General features: G+C 39.4%; 1 protein-coding gene across 1 annotated transcript; it reads right to left on the bottom strand.

Annotated features, from left to right (window-relative positions):
* Nucleotides 1-9454: 9454 nt before the first annotated feature.
* Nucleotides 9455-15219, bottom strand: LOC137975264 (potassium channel subfamily K member 9-like). Its single transcript, XM_068822353.1, has 2 exons — nucleotides 14806-15219; nucleotides 9455-11352 (listed from the first exon to the last, which is right to left on the bottom strand). The coding sequence occupies exons 1-2, from the start codon at nucleotides 15137-15139 to the stop codon at nucleotides 10670-10672; spliced, it is 1017 nt and encodes a 338-aa protein (XP_068678454.1). The 5' UTR covers nucleotides 15140-15219; the 3' UTR covers nucleotides 9455-10669.
* Nucleotides 15220-18366: the final 3147 nt, after the last annotated feature.

The raw sequence follows: 18366 nt of genomic DNA, 5'->3' as shown, positions 1-18366 counted from the left end.
TCTCTAAGGAAAGCGTTACGCTTGTGTTTTTTCTCTTGAAAAAATCAAAATTTTCGGAAAAAAGTGCACTCCATCTCATTTAGGTCCCAAACACAGGCGTATTTCCGGGGGCTAATTAGTTCATTTCACACTGAATACAGATTATTTTCTTTTCTTGGTATAATGCTTTCTTTGGAAATCTTTTACTCGTCTGCCTTTTGTTTACTTTGTTGAACGCCATGCGTTTGCAAAAAAGCCGGCTTCTCGTCTGGTGTCGCATGACAAAGTACTTGAGTTCATCTCAGCACAGGTACAGCCGAGTTGCTTATTGACAAGTTTTCTTACAACCTGTTGTACGTTTGTCGAAGGACTGATTGGAATCAACTTAATTGATCTAAAAAAGACTGTTTAATCGCCACGACTGTTGTTTTCATTACTACTATTTTAAGTATAGTTCGTGATGCCTAGAGGGCAAATTGATGTGGCCACTTTGGCATCAGGCGCATAATAATTTTTCAATCCCTCATACTGGCCCTATTCCCATCGTAAAATGGCCGTTTTTATACTAAAGACGCATAATCCGTCCAGACGAATTATGCGTCTCTCATGTTATCCGTCTAGTGTAAAGACGGGACGAACTATATGAGACGCATAATTCGTCTTGGACGAACTTTAGCAAACATTTTTTCTGCGTCTGTTAAATTCGTCTAGTATAAAGACGGGCACTAGACGCATAATGCGTCTGGACGAACTTTCCAGTTTAGTGCGTCTTCGAAGACGCACTAAAATAGATTCTTCGTCCAGATGCATAATACGTCTTGCGGCCGTCTTTATACTAGACGAATTTAACAGACGCATAAAAAATGTTTGCCCAAGTTCGTCCCAGACGAATTATGCGTCTCTCAGTATAAAAACGGCCGATGATCTTACTTAGATCTCCTGCGAGATCCGGTATTCCCACGCGGGTTAACTGATAGCCAATCAGATGTCCTCATTTTTACCAATGTTGACAGCTGAGCGAATTCCCACGCAATGATTCGCGTCGTTCGCGATTTACCATCAAATAAAAATGGCGGAGGATGTTGAGACAAACCTGACAAACGCGTATATACATTTTGTGGACGAACGTGACTTGTTGACGACAGAGTTAAGCGATTACAATGACTTATGTTTTGAAACCTGTATCTTGGAAGGAACGAGTTATGTAACCGACAGGATTTTGTACAGAATGGCAAATGGAAGACTATAGTCGATAAGTACAATCTCTCTGACTTTAATAAACGCATTCTCGGTTTCCTTTGCGGGATTAAAATATGAGACTTAATTCTTATATGGTGATAAAGTAGACAGATAGAGCTCTACAACAGTACCAAACATGAAAGGAAAACTTGAATCAAGCGTCCGATAAAAATTTTTGAACCCGTGTTATCGGATTCAAGTGAATTTGCAAAAGCACGTATGTTAAATATATCTGTCTCCTTAAAAAAAGATTTAACACGGTTTCGTATATGGCACAACCTTGAATGTAGTATCATTGAAAAGTAGACAATCAAGCGATTTCAGTTATAGATGTTTGAAACCTGTATCTTGAAAGGATCGAGTTTTATAAGCGACAGAATTTTGTAACCATTGGCAATGCGCAGACTACAGTCAACAAGTAATATATCGCTGACTTGGTTAACGCGTTCTTGATTTTCTTCGCGGGATTAAAATCTGACGACTTAATTCTTAGATATTCATAAATTAGACGGATATCAGACAGTGCGATAAAAATGTATGAACAAGTGGTATCGCATGGAAGTCAATTTGCAAAGCACGCATGTTAAATATACCTGCATCTTTCAAAATTATTAAACTCGGTTTCGTACATTAAACAGTGTTGAAATTAGTGTCACTGTAAACAACACAGTTAAGCGATTTGAATGATATATCTTTGCATCTTGTATGTAGAAAGTAACGAGTTTTATAGGCGACAGAATTTTGTACACAATGAAATATCGCATATTCCTGACTTGGTCAACGCGTTCTCGATTTTCTTAGCGGACTTAAACTATGGTGACTTAATTCTATGATATTCATAAATTAGACAGCTAACGCTTTCAAACAGTACCACACATGACAGGAAAATTTCAATTGACCGCACGATAAAAATTTTTAAAACCGTAAGATCGGATTGAAGTCAATTTGCAACGCGCGCGTAAAATATAGTTCCTTCTTACGAATTATTTAACATGGTTTCCTACATTAGACAATCGTAAAATTGGTATCAGAGTGAATTATACAGTTAACCAATATCCATGATATATGATTGCAAACTGTATCTTGACAGGGACGAGTTTTGTAAGCGACAGAATTTTATAGACGATGCGAAAGGGCGCACTAAAATGGACAATTAACGCAATGCAACCAAGGTAAACATATCTGCATCTGTCAAAATTATTTAACACGGTTTGATAGATTAAAAATTCTTCAAATTGGTATCACTGTAAACTAGACAGTTAAGCAATTCCAAGGATGTATGTTTGAAACCTGTATCTTGCAGACAATGAATTTTATCACGCCATGAAACTCAATTTTGAAAACGGAGAGTGGCATCGTACAGAATTTGCTGCACTTTCCCTCCTCCACGAAACTTTCACGTCACGCGCGCGGTAACATTATCCGCGGGAAAATTGATATCATCTAAAAATAACCTAAGAGGGATTACGATGGGAATACGGCCAGTATGAGGGATTCCTTCTCTTACCTTTATAATCTCGTGGTTGCCGGTATGGCAAACCAGTCGGAAAATGGGTGGCACTTAGTCGTTTTCTTTCCTGACACTTCCCCGCTAAGTAGTGCCTTTGTGCGTACAGTCATCTGCGTGTATTTTTGATAGGTTTGAGGGGGTAGTAGAAATGCATAGATTTTATGCGGTGGACACAGTAGAATATTTAATTAACCTGCACTGGTGTCGAAAGTCATTGTAACACGAATGGCGTTTTAGTGGATCTTTAAACAAAATATACCCTTATGGACCTCAAGAATGGAAAGTCAATTGTATAAACAAGACAGGCGGTGAAAGATAAATATGTAGAATCTTAAAAGCGACGAATAATGGACTTCGACAACAATTTGATCGTCGTATCAACTGAGTGAGCTTTGTTTCTAAATTAATATTTTACTAACTGTGATGTTACGTACAACACTGAAACCAAATGGCAATTCTGTATGAGCTTAAAAAATTGAGGGAATCGAACGCCTTGAATGCATCTGTACGTGTTTACTGAAGTCGCATCTGAGTTGTCTGGCTATTTACATTTATTTTGTACTCAACTCTGCACAATCTTCAGGTAAAACATAACTCAAGTTCTATTTGTATATTTTTAGAGATGAGGTAATATTTGCACGCTAATAGGGTTTTTATACTCTCCCTCCAAGCGGGAGTTTTTTGCACGTGCGTATTCATTACATAACATAAGTAATCACGTGCCAATGGCCTCCTGTTAAAGAGTCGCAATTAAGCTTCAGCACCTGCGGAAGCGTGTTGTTTTCCCTTTAAACTTGTCTTCACACAACCGCATTTACATTGCTAAGTATCTATTCTCCATTGAAGATGATTAGTATAAAAATCTGGGAAACACTACTGTCCTGGCACACGAAATGTTCTCCTCCGGTTGCTGTCCGCATCTTAAAAACGCACGTGCTTAAGCTCTCTACTAATACATGGTGTCAGACGTCTAACGAGGTCATTTAGACCTCGTTTACACGAATCCGGAGAAATTTTTGCGCGGACAAAAACTTGCACGGTTCTACCTTGCGTTCACACGGGATCGGTGGAACCGGATCGAATCGTTGTCAGGGTACTTTTCCAAAAACATTTCGGTTAGATCTTCGTACTTTCTCCTCACTGTTTCCCAGTCAACTCCTTCGCCTGCTTTTCCGACTTTGTAGTGAAAAACTACTTGCAACAACGCATTTACTTTATCTGTCCACATAAAGTTTTTGTCTGCCGCCATGTTTGATTTGCCGCGTACTTCACCTAGCTACAACGTGATAGCTTAAAAGCATTAGCTTAACCAATCAGAGCAGAGAGTTAAAAAATGCCATTCACATGCCGTGACTGGTCTCAAAATTTGCACGGATCCATGTGGACACCATTGCGATCTGTAACAGAATTTAAACAGGCAGGTGTTCCATGCAAACAAAATTCGTCCTTGCAAAAATTTGTCCGGACCCGTGTAAACGTAGCCTTACTTTTAGCTGCTGTCAAGCGAATACTTTAAGTATTACTGGGCCAATATTGAATATTAAGTGTTATTTACTTCTGTTAGTGCGATCGTTGATAGGGTTTTCAACCCTTAGCCAAACATGATCTCTTTATATTTCGTTCTGCCCAGTAAACAGAGCTCAAGCAAAAGCAGTACCCTAGTTTCCGAATTGCCTACCGCCGTGATTAACTGAGAAAGGGAGGCATAAAAGGCTTTTTGCCGCCAAGTCAGTCAAATTAACAAAACTAACTCTTGTGGCGACATCATGGACACCTTATTTCCATAGCATTGAATAACAAAAGCATTTATTGTTTTTGTGCCTCGTTCTTTAAAACTGTTGACTAATTTGCATGACACGGAACAAAGTGGCCTGAAGTACTGTTTATTTGTCCTCCTATTCTACTCATTATTAACGTATCCAAATGTTGTATTGTTGCTCCTCCGCTATCCAATATCAAGGCCGATATTTATACAAAAAAGAAGAATTGTTTCAAAGTATCACTACTTGTAAAATCCTATACTGTTTTGCACCAATGCTTCGCAAGAATGCGGAAGGATATTTTTTCAATATAGTAAACGCGGGAGGGCAATATTGGACACCAATTCTTTGTCAGTTTCATCTGTCTATGTTTCGAAAATATCCTTTCAGTGGAAATTTAAGTTTTAGTTTTAGTTCTCTAAGGAAAGCGTTACGCTTGTGTTTTTTCTCTTGAAAAAATCAAAATTTTCGGGAAAAAGTGCACTCCATCTCATTTAGGTCCCAAACACAGGCGTATTTCCGGGGGCTAATTAGTTCATTTTACACTGAATACAGATTTTTTTTCTTTTCTTGGTATAATACTTTCTTTGGAAATCTTTTACCCGTTTGCCTTTTGTTTACTTTGTTGAACGCCATGCGTTTGCAAAAAAGCCGGCTTCTCGTCTGGTGTCGCATGCCAAAGTACTTGAGTTCATCTCAGCACAGGTACAGCCGAGTTGCTTATTGACAAGTTTTCTTACAACCTGTTGTACGTTGTCGAAGGACTGATTGGAATCAACATAATTGATCTAAAAAAGACTGTTTAATCGCCACGACTGTTGTGTTCATTACTACTCTTTTAAACATAGTACGTGATGCCTAGAGGGCAAATTGATGTGTATTTGCCACTTCGGCATCACGCGCATAATAATTTTTCAAAAAAGTCGGCTATTGCTAGCACCGTTAAATATGCCTCAAAGAATGAAGTGTTCCCTGTGTTTGCAGTGCCTAGGGAGTAAAATTATCACTGGGTTGCCAGTGTGGGAAACCAGTCGGAAAATGGGTGGCACTTGGTCGTTTTCTTTCCTGACACTCCCCTACTAAGTAGTGCCTTTGTGGTTAGAGTCATCTGCGTGTATTTTGATAGGTTTGAGGGGGTAGTAGAAATGCATAGATTTTATCCGGTGGACACAGTAGAATATTTAATTAACCTGCACTGGTGTCGAAAGTCATTGTAACGCGAATGGCGTTTTAGTGGATCTTTAAACAAAATATACTCTTATGGACCTCAAGAATGGAAAGTCAATTGTTTAAACAAGACAGGCGGTGAAAGATAAATATCTGGAATCTTGAAAGCGACGAGTAATGGACTTCGACAACAATTTGATCGTCGTATCAACTGAGTGAGATTTGTTTCTAAATTAATATTTTACTAACTGTGATGTTATGTGGAACACTGAAACCAAATGGCAACTCTGTATGAGCTTAAAAAATTGAGGGAATCGAACGCCTTGAATGCATCTGTACGTGTTTACTGAAGTCGCATCTGAGTTGTCTGGCTACTTACATTTATTTTGTACTCAACTCTGCACAATCTTCACGTAAAACATAATTCGAAGTGCGACAGTGAAGATTTATTTGAAAGAAAGCTTGTTCTCGTTAGTCAAAAAATTATTATTTTTAATGAAGTTAAAAATATTTCTTTACGTTCCTGGTTAATCCAATTAATTGCTACGACTTACTAGTGCGTAGCCTCCCGCGCACTCCTAGGGATTCGTCAAGCGTTTCTCCCCCTCGAACTTCTACTGAAACGAGCCGGAATTTATGTAGACCATTTACAGCGGACTTCCAGATTGTGGAAGCGCACTTTAGACCCTGAGAAAACTTTGAGAAAACTGCAAGAAGATCGGCTTGGTGTGTTCGGCATTTGAAATCACTGATTTAAATCCTTATCAAATAGAAACTTGAGCGTATAAATTCCATGCTTTGGCTGAGATGTTTGAAGGTCTTCAAATTATGAGTACGGTAGAGTTCGTATGATTGAAACATTTTGCTCTCGTGCGATTCAAACCTATTTGTGACGTTCGCTTGGAATTAATATCATATTTACATTTCTTTCCGCGCTATTTCAGAGGAGTCGTTTCGTTTGAATAACCCCATTTCTTGTAGTCCTTCGGTTGAACTGATTTTAGGTTTGCTTTATATTTCAAATCGAAGAAACAATGAGTACGAACAATCGGTTAGCAACACAAAAACATTAAATCAATTTTTAGAGACGATCATCACCAAAAGCAGCCTAAAAATTTCAAGCTGAAACGTAATAGATTTTTTTCAAGCTTTCTTTTCGCTACCGTCCTAGTTGCGTTCATTGCACTTGAAGGTAATGGTTCTGGTGCAGTTCAAATCAACTACACAATTCAACGGTTCAAATACACTCGCACTACTTTAGTATTTGTATTCGTATTTATATATTTTCACGGCGCTTTCAATTTTACTAGTAGATGAAACGACATCTTACCCTTGCTAGGCACTAACATTTTGACTCGCGAGAGTGCAAATGCATAACCCACTGAGGAAACAAAACTAATGTTTCTAAGGAATATTTTGAAAAGGCTTCGTCCCTTTCATGATTCGTCCAAAGAAGAAGTTGACGCATTCACGCTCCCAGGGGAGATCTACACAGTGCTGATTGGTTCCTCAGTAACCCGCACGTGATTTCCAGATGACAGTTTCTTAACAAAAGGAAAGGAAATTGTGGCTCGTTTCAGCAGACGCTCGTGGGGGAGGAACGCGTGACGAATCCCTAAGAGAGTCTGCGTGGGCTAACTGGTGCGAAGATTGATTACATTACTCATTAACACGAAGATTTTTCAACAATATTATTACATAGCTTTAATCTAATCCAAATACATTCAATAATTAAAAACTTCATATTTATTAAGCTTTTCCGTCGTTTTTGTGTTTGTCAGCGTTTTGATTTTTTGGATAATTCTGGTTGCCGTGTTCGCAAGTATAATTCAGATGTTTGGATTTTCAATTACAAACTTTGTTTTGATTAGAAGGTTTCGTGACCCGACAGATGAAATGTTAATATTCAATCAAATATCACAACAAAATTAAAAAACGAAAGACGGTAACTTCTTGGGTAAAAAGTACATTGTTTTACTCTGAAAACGACGAGCTATTACATTAACATTCTTCCCAGTAGTTCATTTAATGTAAACAAGAACGTTGACACAAGGTGATCACGTGCACCTTTGCGGTTGCCTAGCACGTGGTCAAATTCTTCCTTTTGACAAAAACATTGACCTTTAATTCCTCTTGATTCAAGGAAGTCGTAGACTGCTGATTTTTTAGTGTTTTTACGATCTATTGCCATTAATCTTTCGCTGAGAATTGGAAATTCAGAGTTTCATATACAAACTATGTTATTTTTTTTCTTCATCTGTCTTTTGGCTATGCCATAGGCAATCCAGTTAAAAAATAGGTTGAATTTGTTGGACGTGCACGTGGCGGTGTTTTGATCGGACAATCTACAATAGAAGGCACGTGGCGCTGTTTACATTTTTGGTTATTAAAAGCAAACCACGTAGTCCAAAATCATGGAGAGCATTGTGATGCGTTGTTTGGATTACTGAAGATCGAAGTTGCGTTGGCTTAATCGATTTCTTCCTGGGGCGCTCAAAACACATACAAAGAAACACGCGTTTCGCGGTAGACCCACACTAAAAGATGTCGAACGTCAGCTTCAAAACGGGTCGTTCCACGAACTAAATGAAACTGAAATGTACTCAAATGTAACTGAAATGGACTCAACTATTGAAAGCGATAGAAGTCAAAATACTAAATAAAAATAAGCAGCGGGTACTTTATTGAGAACTACTCTGAAGATGACAGCGACAAAGAAAATAACTCGACAAACAACATAGACGCCATATTGGAATCTTCTGAAAACAAAAGAAACCATTGAATTACTAGTTGGCGAACTTGAAAAACGTTTCACCTGAGAACAATAGAAGGACGTCAACCTAATCATGTATGTAGTCTGTATGCTGCCAACAGAGCGTTTTCACTCACGTGACCAGCAGCCAAATTGGATTACCGAAACAAAAGAAAGTATTCGCGTAAAAATAGAGTTCAATTCCTAGAGGATTGGGTTGGTACACCATCATGGCTGCCATTTTTTTGTTTTGGAACACCAATATGGCCGCCGTGACGTCATGTGAAAACGCTCTACACTGCTGGAGTTGAAATAGTTTCTTTGTCCGATTTAAAGACCACACGCGTAATACCTGCCCCATCGCTCCTGCGCGCAGCTCCTCATACTAGTACTGTTACTCCACATTAAGAGGAACTCTTAATCTCTGATCCCGAAAATTAGCGATTGTTCAAATGGCAACGGCTTGAAGGATAAATTGAAATATTGCTGGTGATGGAGTTGCAGGGAACCCACTGGTATATGCACAGAGTTAAAACGAACAACCTATTGGTCCGCACATTACTATACGATTCGAGGATCATGGTATCCGCGACCTGAACAGACACTTGGCCAAGCCTGTTCGACATTCCTCCGATGAAACAACCTCCTCTAGGCAAGGCTTTTCACGAAGAGATTGCAATAATGCGAGATTGGGCTTAAACGTATGGCGCCTATGTACGACAGAGAAGCGTAAGGCAAGAAGCAACAATGGCTCGGGCTGGTAGCCTGCCCGGACTATCTGCATGTACCAGAAAAAGGTCCCCGTGAGTGACAAGATCATTCTCACTTCAAATACTGTCACGGTAGACCCGGTCACAACTGCCGAGTAACATCTCAGTTTGGCCGCCTAGTATAGTGAGATTTAATAAAGATTTGATTTTTTGACTCGGTCCGACTAGAAATTCATTTTGTTGTCTTTAACTTAAGGCATCAAAGGGTGAAAAAACCCTAGTTCTTGACGAATTGGAAATTGGAAAGGCGCCAGCCAGTCATTCCTGGATGTGCCTATGCAGTGTCCACCCTGGTTGAACAGTTGATACTTTATTACAATTCAAAAGAGACTGCATCTTGAAGATATGTGGTTCGAATTAATGTTACTGTGTTTTTGTATCCTCGACATGATGTTGGAAAAGATTAATTCACTTCAGTACACATGATTGGAGTATCTTAGGAAAGGATGGAAGTGAAAACGAATGTCGAATATTCTAAAATACAGATGTTTCCCAATATGCCCCGGCACATTTCACCAGTCTTTGTGCAGACACACTGTTTCCCTTTCAGTTAAGTGTACCGAGGGTTCTTCGCTGGGATTCATTTTGCTGTTTTCCGTCCAAACAAATTTACTCATAGTGGCTAAATTTGCCAGACTTAACCCATCGTCTGCTGTCTATAACGTAAATAAAGAAAAAGGTATGTATGACAAATTACCTCGCGAAAATCGCTTTTAGTAGTCCAAAATTAAATGTCCGGAGCGTGCGGGATGGCGGGAGTAAAGAAAAAAAAATAGTTGCGGGAAGCGGGATTAGAAAGTCCTATTTTAGACCCTCATCATTCAACTTGACGCCAAATTTTCTTACGACACGCAATGAAGGTATAACACATTTGCTTAAGAGCCGAAGCCTTGACACCCAAGTCTGTTTGTAGGCACAACATGGCAGCCTCCTCCAATGCTCACTTCCGCGTTGTGGCTGGAAGATTCTGATCACGTCACGATTTCAGTTGATAATATAAAAGGATTCGCTGTGCATTATGGGATACTATCCATTCCTCGTCTGGCCGCGGACATTATCAGCCGGCATACCAGCCGCGAGAAGCGGTTTATTTACTGAATAAATCGATCAAATATCTACACTCCTCTCTCATTTTTTAAATGACACGCTAATTGACTTTAAAACATATATGCTGAAGAGCCAAAGCCTTGACACCAAGGTCTGTTTGTAAACACAACATGGAAGTCTCCAGCACTACTCATCTCTGCGTTGTGGCTGAAAGATACTTTCTAAGTCACAATTTCAGTTGATAATATAAAACGAATCTCTATGCATTATGGGATATTATTCATTTCCCCTCTGTACTGGCCCTAAATATCGTTCCCTTGGGATATTCAGTCAGTATTCGTTTGCTACCATGAAACAGTTAGAGGATGACTAACTTTAAAACGCCTAGGGAGAAATTGGAAGCATTAGCTTCTCAAGTAATCTTTAATCTCAATAAAGGCCTAGTTTATGCCAAATCCGGTCGGCTGGCGTAAGCAGATTCTGATCCAAGATTTTGATTAATGCTCCTTTTGTCCTCCCCTTCTTTGCAATTTTTATCCTTATCCTTTCTAGACAATCTCAAAGGAAAGTTACTAGTTACACTATTCAAGGCCGATTCAGCTGCACCAACAGCATTGACAGCTGAATTTTCCATGTGCATGCGTACTTTGCTCTGTCTCTCTTCGATGGCGGCGCTGACAGAGCATAGCACACTGGACAAGACACATAGACCAAGAGTGATGAGCACAATCGTGAAATTAACGGCGATCGTTTTGGTATGCTCCGAAGATTTAAGCTGACCGTCGTTGACGACGTAATCTCCGAAACCGATGGTAGAAACACTGATGAAGTAGAAATACGCTCCTTCTGGGAAAGACCAGTCGTCGGTGTGTGACGTCAAAATAGCGCCAAAAATAATCATAAGGATCATCAGGGCGACAGTCACAACCGTGCTTTTGAGTTTCGCACTCCCCCATACCACCCCACTGGGAAAGCTTTTCTCGAGGAAGCGGATAAGTACTCGGATGGCCAAACTCACGTGATTTCCAACGCCGAGCAGCATAATGCCTGCCACTGGTATGGCGAGAAGACTGTAGAATATACAGAATAACTGGCCTTGCCAGGTATGAGGTGACATGTGACCATAACCTGAAAGAAACAGAAGCGAAAGGGAATGAACGATCACATATGTGCTGCCTTTTTAATGACATCTGCAAATGGTTTCACTCCCTAGTCTTAAGTGTCACATAACCCTGGGGACGTAAAAGAACCCACCCACTATTCGCATAGAACAGAGCATGGAGCTCTCGGTGTTGTGGTCTGTCCTCTGTGGTAATTTATGGTTGGGAGGATAAACGCACGGAGATACTAGCTACCCCCAACCTCTCTAAAATCCGAGGTAAATATAGATTACTTCATGTTTGCTGAGTGCGTACGATTTTTATTCACGAGTTGTGAAGGATCGCGTAAACAAACGAGTGAGCGAAGTGAACGAGCTCGAGTAAGTTTAACGATCCTTCACAACGAGTGAGTAATAATAATAATCATGCAAACGAGCCAATCATGAAGTAATTTGTTTATCATATAAGTACAGAGATCATAAAGTTAACGAGGTAAGTGCTAATAGAGAAGCTATCAAACCACCGATCATGAACAAAAGCCCCATAGCAAAATATTATTGAAATAAAGGAAATCTTTACCTTCCGTACCTCGCCTGTATGAGCATTTTTAAAACTTTTTAAGATCTTCTGAAGTACTTTTGTGGAGAAAACTAAGCAATAAAAGATCAAAAACTTTGAAAATCATACACTAGTCGGCCGCCATGTTCACAAATTTTACTGCCGCTGTCGGTGCACAGGCCACCCGCGCCAAAATTCGACATCATATTAGCCAATCAAAAGGCTGATTCGACAATTTATTTTAAACCGCGCAAAAATATCCCTGTATTGGTAAGCATCACCGATAGGAAATCCGAGTATCTCGAGATGCGCAGAACGTATGCGCAATAACAATATAATTTTTATAAAAGTGACGACACATTTGAAATTAAAGACATGTTTCGGTCGTGCAACGACCATCTTTAGTTGAAAGTAGAATTAATAATAACAATATAACAATAACAATAACAATATAGTAGGCACCGTCCTCAAGGTGTTCCGTGGGTAAACAAATTCCATTTCCATTTCCATTTCCATTTCCATGTTGCTACATGTGTAAAGGAAATGGGTCAACTGCAATTAGCTTACCTACTTACATGTCGGTTGCATCGAGTCTTCGGCTGACGTAGCAAATAATATTTATGACAGATTTTGTTGGATCACCTCGTATGGCAAACCAATTGTAGCTATATTCAATAAATGGATATTTCACTTCAAAGCGTCTATTTTAGTTCAAATCAACGCATAAATTTATGTTCAATATTCTTTTTTGGTTCAACTTCCGATTTTGCTTTCGTTCAACGATTTATTGAACAGCGGTTGATCACTATTGCCTAATCCCTCTTGATCTCATGAGGTCACGGGAGGCTGGAATAGTCCCTGTATGACCCACCATACATTGAATACTAACCGTAAAAGGTTGGATTCTGCGATTTACCACAACTGAAACAACCCAAACCATTCACAAAAGCTAATCTTAGATCTAATTAGGCCTAATTAGGCCTAAAACGTTATTTAATCTCAAAATCTCACCTTTGTCGCTTAGTATTCAATGTATGGTGGGTCATACATGGACTACTAACCCCTCAACCGCTGTGCCATAAATCGTTGAATGAACGAAATAAGAGGTGTTGAACGCAAAATGTGCTGTTGAAATTTAAAAAGAAAGGTTGAACCGAAGCAACCGCATTGAAGGATACCAAAATGCATTGAATGGAAAAAAAAAAAAAAAAAAAAGAAGTATATTTAACATAAATTTATGCGTTGAATTGAACTAAAATAGACATTTATTGAATATTGCTACAATTGGCTTCCCATAACTTCGGAAGTTTATTTTTTCTTGAATTCTATGGTGTCTCGTCTCTCCCACATTAAAAGCAGAACGCTTATCGATGGGAGGATACTCGAATGTTTGTTCGTTGAGATCGGGTCACCTTATAACAATTGCAAAGACCGCTTACTGTTTTGGTAACGAGTTTTCTCCATCTTATGGCTGAAACCCCCTGCAGGTTTCCTTTTAACTTCTTCAACTGAATAGCCTGCGTGGCTGCTGGCGGTATTGTTGACGCGACAGGCAAATTAAACATGCGGCGAAGCTGCTGCCAACAATACCACCAGGTACTCAGGCTACTTCTTCAACTACACCTGATAACATTTCCACCACTGGATGTCATCAATCCGACAGTGGATCGTTTTCAAGCACCTTACAAGCCACCTCATTGATTTATCAACAAAATGAAATATTTCCATGAAAATGTAGCCTGTTTCCCGGAGGATTGTTGCAGACACATCACACACATCAATCGTGTTGGACGAATTACGTCACGCCACAAATAATTTCTAGGTTATCCTTTGATTGCTTTAAATTTTTGCGGATCCCAGATATTAAAAAAATCAAGGTTTGCCGTTCTCAATCTTTGAAATGATGGCAGGTTTGCGTGGACAAGAAGTAATTCTTATCATTTCCAATGTAATGCTTAGAAGCATGAAACTAGAAGCTCCGATGAAAATTTTAATTTCTTGTTAGACACAGCTTGTAGGCAGCGTGCAGCGTGTTTGATTAAAATTTGAGTAACTACTAGTAAGCAGTGAGATTTCACCGAGTTGTAAAACGAAAGAGAAGAGTTCAAACAAATAACCACAGCCTTTTAATTTGTATCACTAAGTTCCTCAATGGTTCTCGTTTGACTGAACTATTTGCCGCTTTATCTGTATGCTCCCTAGAAAGCGTGGCTTCCGTACAGGGAGAAAAATAACGTTTTTAAAAATAGTCTGAAAAGTCGGCAAAGATGAGGTCAGGATGGAAGTAAAAAAGCGAAAAAAAAAAAAGAAAAAAGCACTGAAAAATAATAATAACCGGATTCCTTCATGATACTCAAACAGTAAGACTGGCCAAACTTTGCTCCAGAATATTTTGGCAGGTGGCAAGACTTTAGAGATATGTACTTAGTTGTTCCCAACATGACGCTGGATAAGATGGGTCATTTAATTGGTGGAAATGAATTTTTTTCAATTACAATTATAGAATAAGTTATTTTTACCGAGTACTAAAAAGACGTTGATTTTTCTAATAGTTCTCAAGTATTGTGATCATTTAAGGTGACATCATCACTGGACTCCTCAAGTCTGGTTACGTATTATATTTTCTGTTCAAAACGTCTGCTTAACACCTTACGACCTCAACCTGGCATGGTGCATAAAATGATTGACGATTTGCATTTGCACGCTCGTTTGACGATATAACTATAACGGGTAATTCCGAGACAGATTGCTTGATGAATAAAATCGTAACCTCTTGTAAATTAAAACTCTTTCAAAGTCCATAACATTATGTGGACTTGCCTTTTTTATGAATTTTTATACTTCTTCACTTTCGGGAATTATATATTTCAGGATACTTAAGTATTCCTTAACCACCAGTAAATTCCTCATTCTAACTACTCACCAATAGTTGTCATAATCGTGAACGCAAAGAAAACAGAGTTGCTGTAAGTCCATCGACTCAACCTTTCTTGTTCTTGCTTGACAGTCGTCTCTCGCTCCAAAGCAATCTCTAATTTTTTCATATCTCTTGAGCTTATGTTGTATTTTTCTATCAAACTATGTTTGAGTTTGTTTGCATCATGTAATATTCCAGCGGAACTCGAATCCTCCTTTTCTCGTTCTAGCTCCATAAAAACCGCTGCTCCTACCAGCATGACTAACAAAGCGATAACCACTTTAACACAGAGTGATTTTGGCTCAAATCTTGATGTATCCTCCTCAGCGTCTGTCATCATTGAGCCGAGCGGTTTTTACTTGGAACAATTTTTCTTAAGTTAACATAAAGAGAAGGTTCCGCTGATCTTCCCGTTGTAGAGCGAACACCTGGCGGACGTTCAATTTGTTATGATGCTGATGATTGGCAGTTCACTTAATCACTCCTTACCCACAGAATTTACGAATCGTTCCCCGGGCGAGGTTGAACTCCAAATTATTTATTGCATCACGATGCAATAATTTTGCATGGAAATGTAATTTTTTTCGTAAAAGATGTGAGTCGTCTTATTCTAAAAGAATTTTTAAACCACTCAGCCAGCCACAAAGTGTGATAATAAGAAACAATTTTAATTTGCATTTTCCGAGAAGTATAATTTTTTTTGTCTTCAATTCATTTGATGCATAATTTTACAAACGCACTCGGAAAATGTTAGTTATTGCATTAACACTTTGGCTTATCTGCTTCCATACTCAGTTTCTAAAATAAAATCAGATTATCATTTTTAAAGCGTAAACTAGATTATATATTAATTATTTACGACATATTACCCACCGTGTTTCAATTATCCCGAATTGTGGCTTCGGTTAGGCATGGGTCGCACTTGGGAAAAGTTTTAACTTTGCCGACCCAAAAAAAAAAACGCAAAAATTCGAGATCGCAATAGGAAATGAAACTTTCAGTTAACGTTGTAGAGTCGCACCGGCTGGTAGGGTTTTGACTCATTGACAAGTGGAATAGAATTTCACTGAGAAAACATTTCGTTATTATTCCAAGCAACATGCGTCCCGATGAAGCCTTATATATAACTATTCGCAAATTTCGTTGGATGAACTACTGAATTGTATCATTTTCCCACTTACTGTTCAGTTTTGTCACCGTAATTTGATCATAATAGTGCAATTGAGGACATGCCAAAACTATTCATTTTCTTGTCAAGCTCTTTTCGAAACGTTTTCGCCTTTTAAACTATGTAGTAACAAAATATTCACCTTAAGTAAGTTTAAAGTGTTTTATCTTGTGAGTATTATTAAATAAACAAAGTCCGCGACACTGGCAGATCGTTTTTGTTGATGGACTAGCAATTGTGCCGCCCTGAAACATGCAAATGAAAGCCCCCAGAAACACGGGAGACCAACGTCCAGAAAATCCAGAGGCACAAGAGATTTGTGATAATAATGAGCAGTGAAAATGCAGGAATAACGCAAAATGAAAGGAATAACGCAAACGCACACGTCGCAAAAAGTTCATTTTCTTTTCGATTCTCTTTTACTCATGCATCGCGAAAAATCATTTTTGTCGCGAATCCGAAAGATTTTGTCGGGTGATGCTAATCGACGATTTTATGAAGTATTCGTTATTCCTCAATGTAGATGTTGTTGTTGTTGATAATTGTAAATTAGGGCAGAAATTGCTATTAAAAGGCCTGGTGAGCTGTGTTATGTGTGCAGTGGTTTGTGGGCGTCCAACTTTTCATATACCGAACTTAAATCTGTTATTGGGTCGACCCAAATAGTGAAGTTCACAGAGTTGATTCAGAAGTGGAACTTAATTTGTCGAACTTATCACTAATCACGATGTACAATGCTTTCGTGAAAAAAGGGAATCTTGGGACACAAAAGTAAATTATACGAACGCGTGCATTTTATTCGGCACATGAGAAGTTTGACGTTTGAATCGAACTCTCTCCACAGTCGATTTTCCCATGTAGGCCACTCGAACTTAATTCTTGGGTCGACCCAAATTAGATGGGTCGAACTTAATTGATTTAAATGTCGGTCTTTTCAGCCGGTACTTTATTGAATGAACTAAGTTCGTTACATTTGAGTACATGAAAAGTTCGAAGTTTGAATTTGGCCTAAGTCATTCTACGGTCAGCCTTTGCCGCGTGCACAAGTCCAGTATCGTTTATAGTTATATCGCGCTGAAAAAATGTTTTATGCCTTCGTTAGGCTGTAATGTGATAGCGTTCATTTACATTACAGATAGTGCTTTCACCTCCGTTTTTGGACTCTTGACTTTTCAAAAAAAAATTTATCACTCGAGTGGCGCTCTAGCTAGGCATGAGTAAGATTTCTCCGTCTCGTAGAAGGCCATTCAAGTGGGAATCGAACAGTTTTGGCGCAGCCCCTCATGACGTTTTTTTCTGATCCAGCATCTTTCGCCCCTCAGAGTCTTCGTCCATTTTATGCCTCTCTTCTTCGGGCCTGGCGTGCCATTCAGGGCTCCTTTTCTTCTACATCTGCTTTGGTTGTGTGCTCCTCCCAGCATGTCGACCCGGTTGCTGTCGACTCTGTTTCTACTAAAAGTTGTTATGTTCTGCTTTTTTCTTTGTCTCCATGTATCCCCCCCTTCCCCATGTGTGTCTAAGGTTTCTCCCATTTATGGCCCCGTTGATTGGAAGTCCACCTGGGCCTCTTTGTATTTTTTACCTTTGGATGGGAATGTTTCTGATGTAAACTGGAAGATTGCCCATGGCGTACTGTAGACTGCGGATCGTCTCATTGCCTTTGGTCTTGATGTTCCTGCCGCCTGTTTTTGTGGTGCTGCCTTGGAGGCGCCTGTTCATTTGTTCTTTCGTTGTCCTCTCGCGAGGAGCGGTGTTGATTGGGTTCAAACCCTTCTACCTACCTTCTCCGTAGATGCCCCCCTTCGTTGGACGTTCGTCATCTACTTTTTGGATTCTCTGAAGCTGACCTTCGTATAGTTCCTAAGGTTTTTTGTTATATTCTTAACGTGTGTAAGTTCTTCATCTGGTCTCAAAGGAATGACTTTCGTTTTCGCCCTGTCCGGCCTAGTGCTGTCGGCCTTATTTGTTCGATCACGGCTCGGCTGCGTTTCTTTCTTCCTGTTTTCTTTCATTGTTTTCGTTCTGCTAGACGTCGTAGGGTTTTTCATAAGCAATGGGGTGCTAATGGGGTTATTGGTAGTGTGTGTGATGGTGTTTTTGAAATGGCCTTTCAGTTTTGTTTTTTCTCTCTTTCTTTCCTTTTTTCCTTTCCTCAATAATGCTTCTTATGAACTTCGGGTCCTTTTTGCTCGGTTTAATTTTTGTGCTTTTGGTCGGTTGTTGCGGTTTTTAAATTGGACCTTGGATACGATTCGGGTTCACGTTGAGCACAGGACTTTTGCCTTTTTTTTCTCTCTGTGGTTTTGGATCTCGACCGGCTTTTGGACTTCCCCTTTTGGACACGTTTCGGGTTCACGCTGAGCACAGGACTTTTGTTTTTTTTTTCTCGCTGGATTTGG

Source organism: Montipora foliosa, chromosome 11 (assembly GCF_036669935.1).
Source record: "Montipora foliosa isolate CH-2021 chromosome 11, ASM3666993v2, whole genome shotgun sequence".
In the NCBI taxonomy this organism is placed as follows: Eukaryota; Metazoa; Cnidaria; class Anthozoa; order Scleractinia; family Acroporidae; genus Montipora; species Montipora foliosa.
The sequence above is the reverse complement of the archived record's forward strand: the minus strand, read 5'-3'. Positions and strand labels throughout refer to the sequence as shown.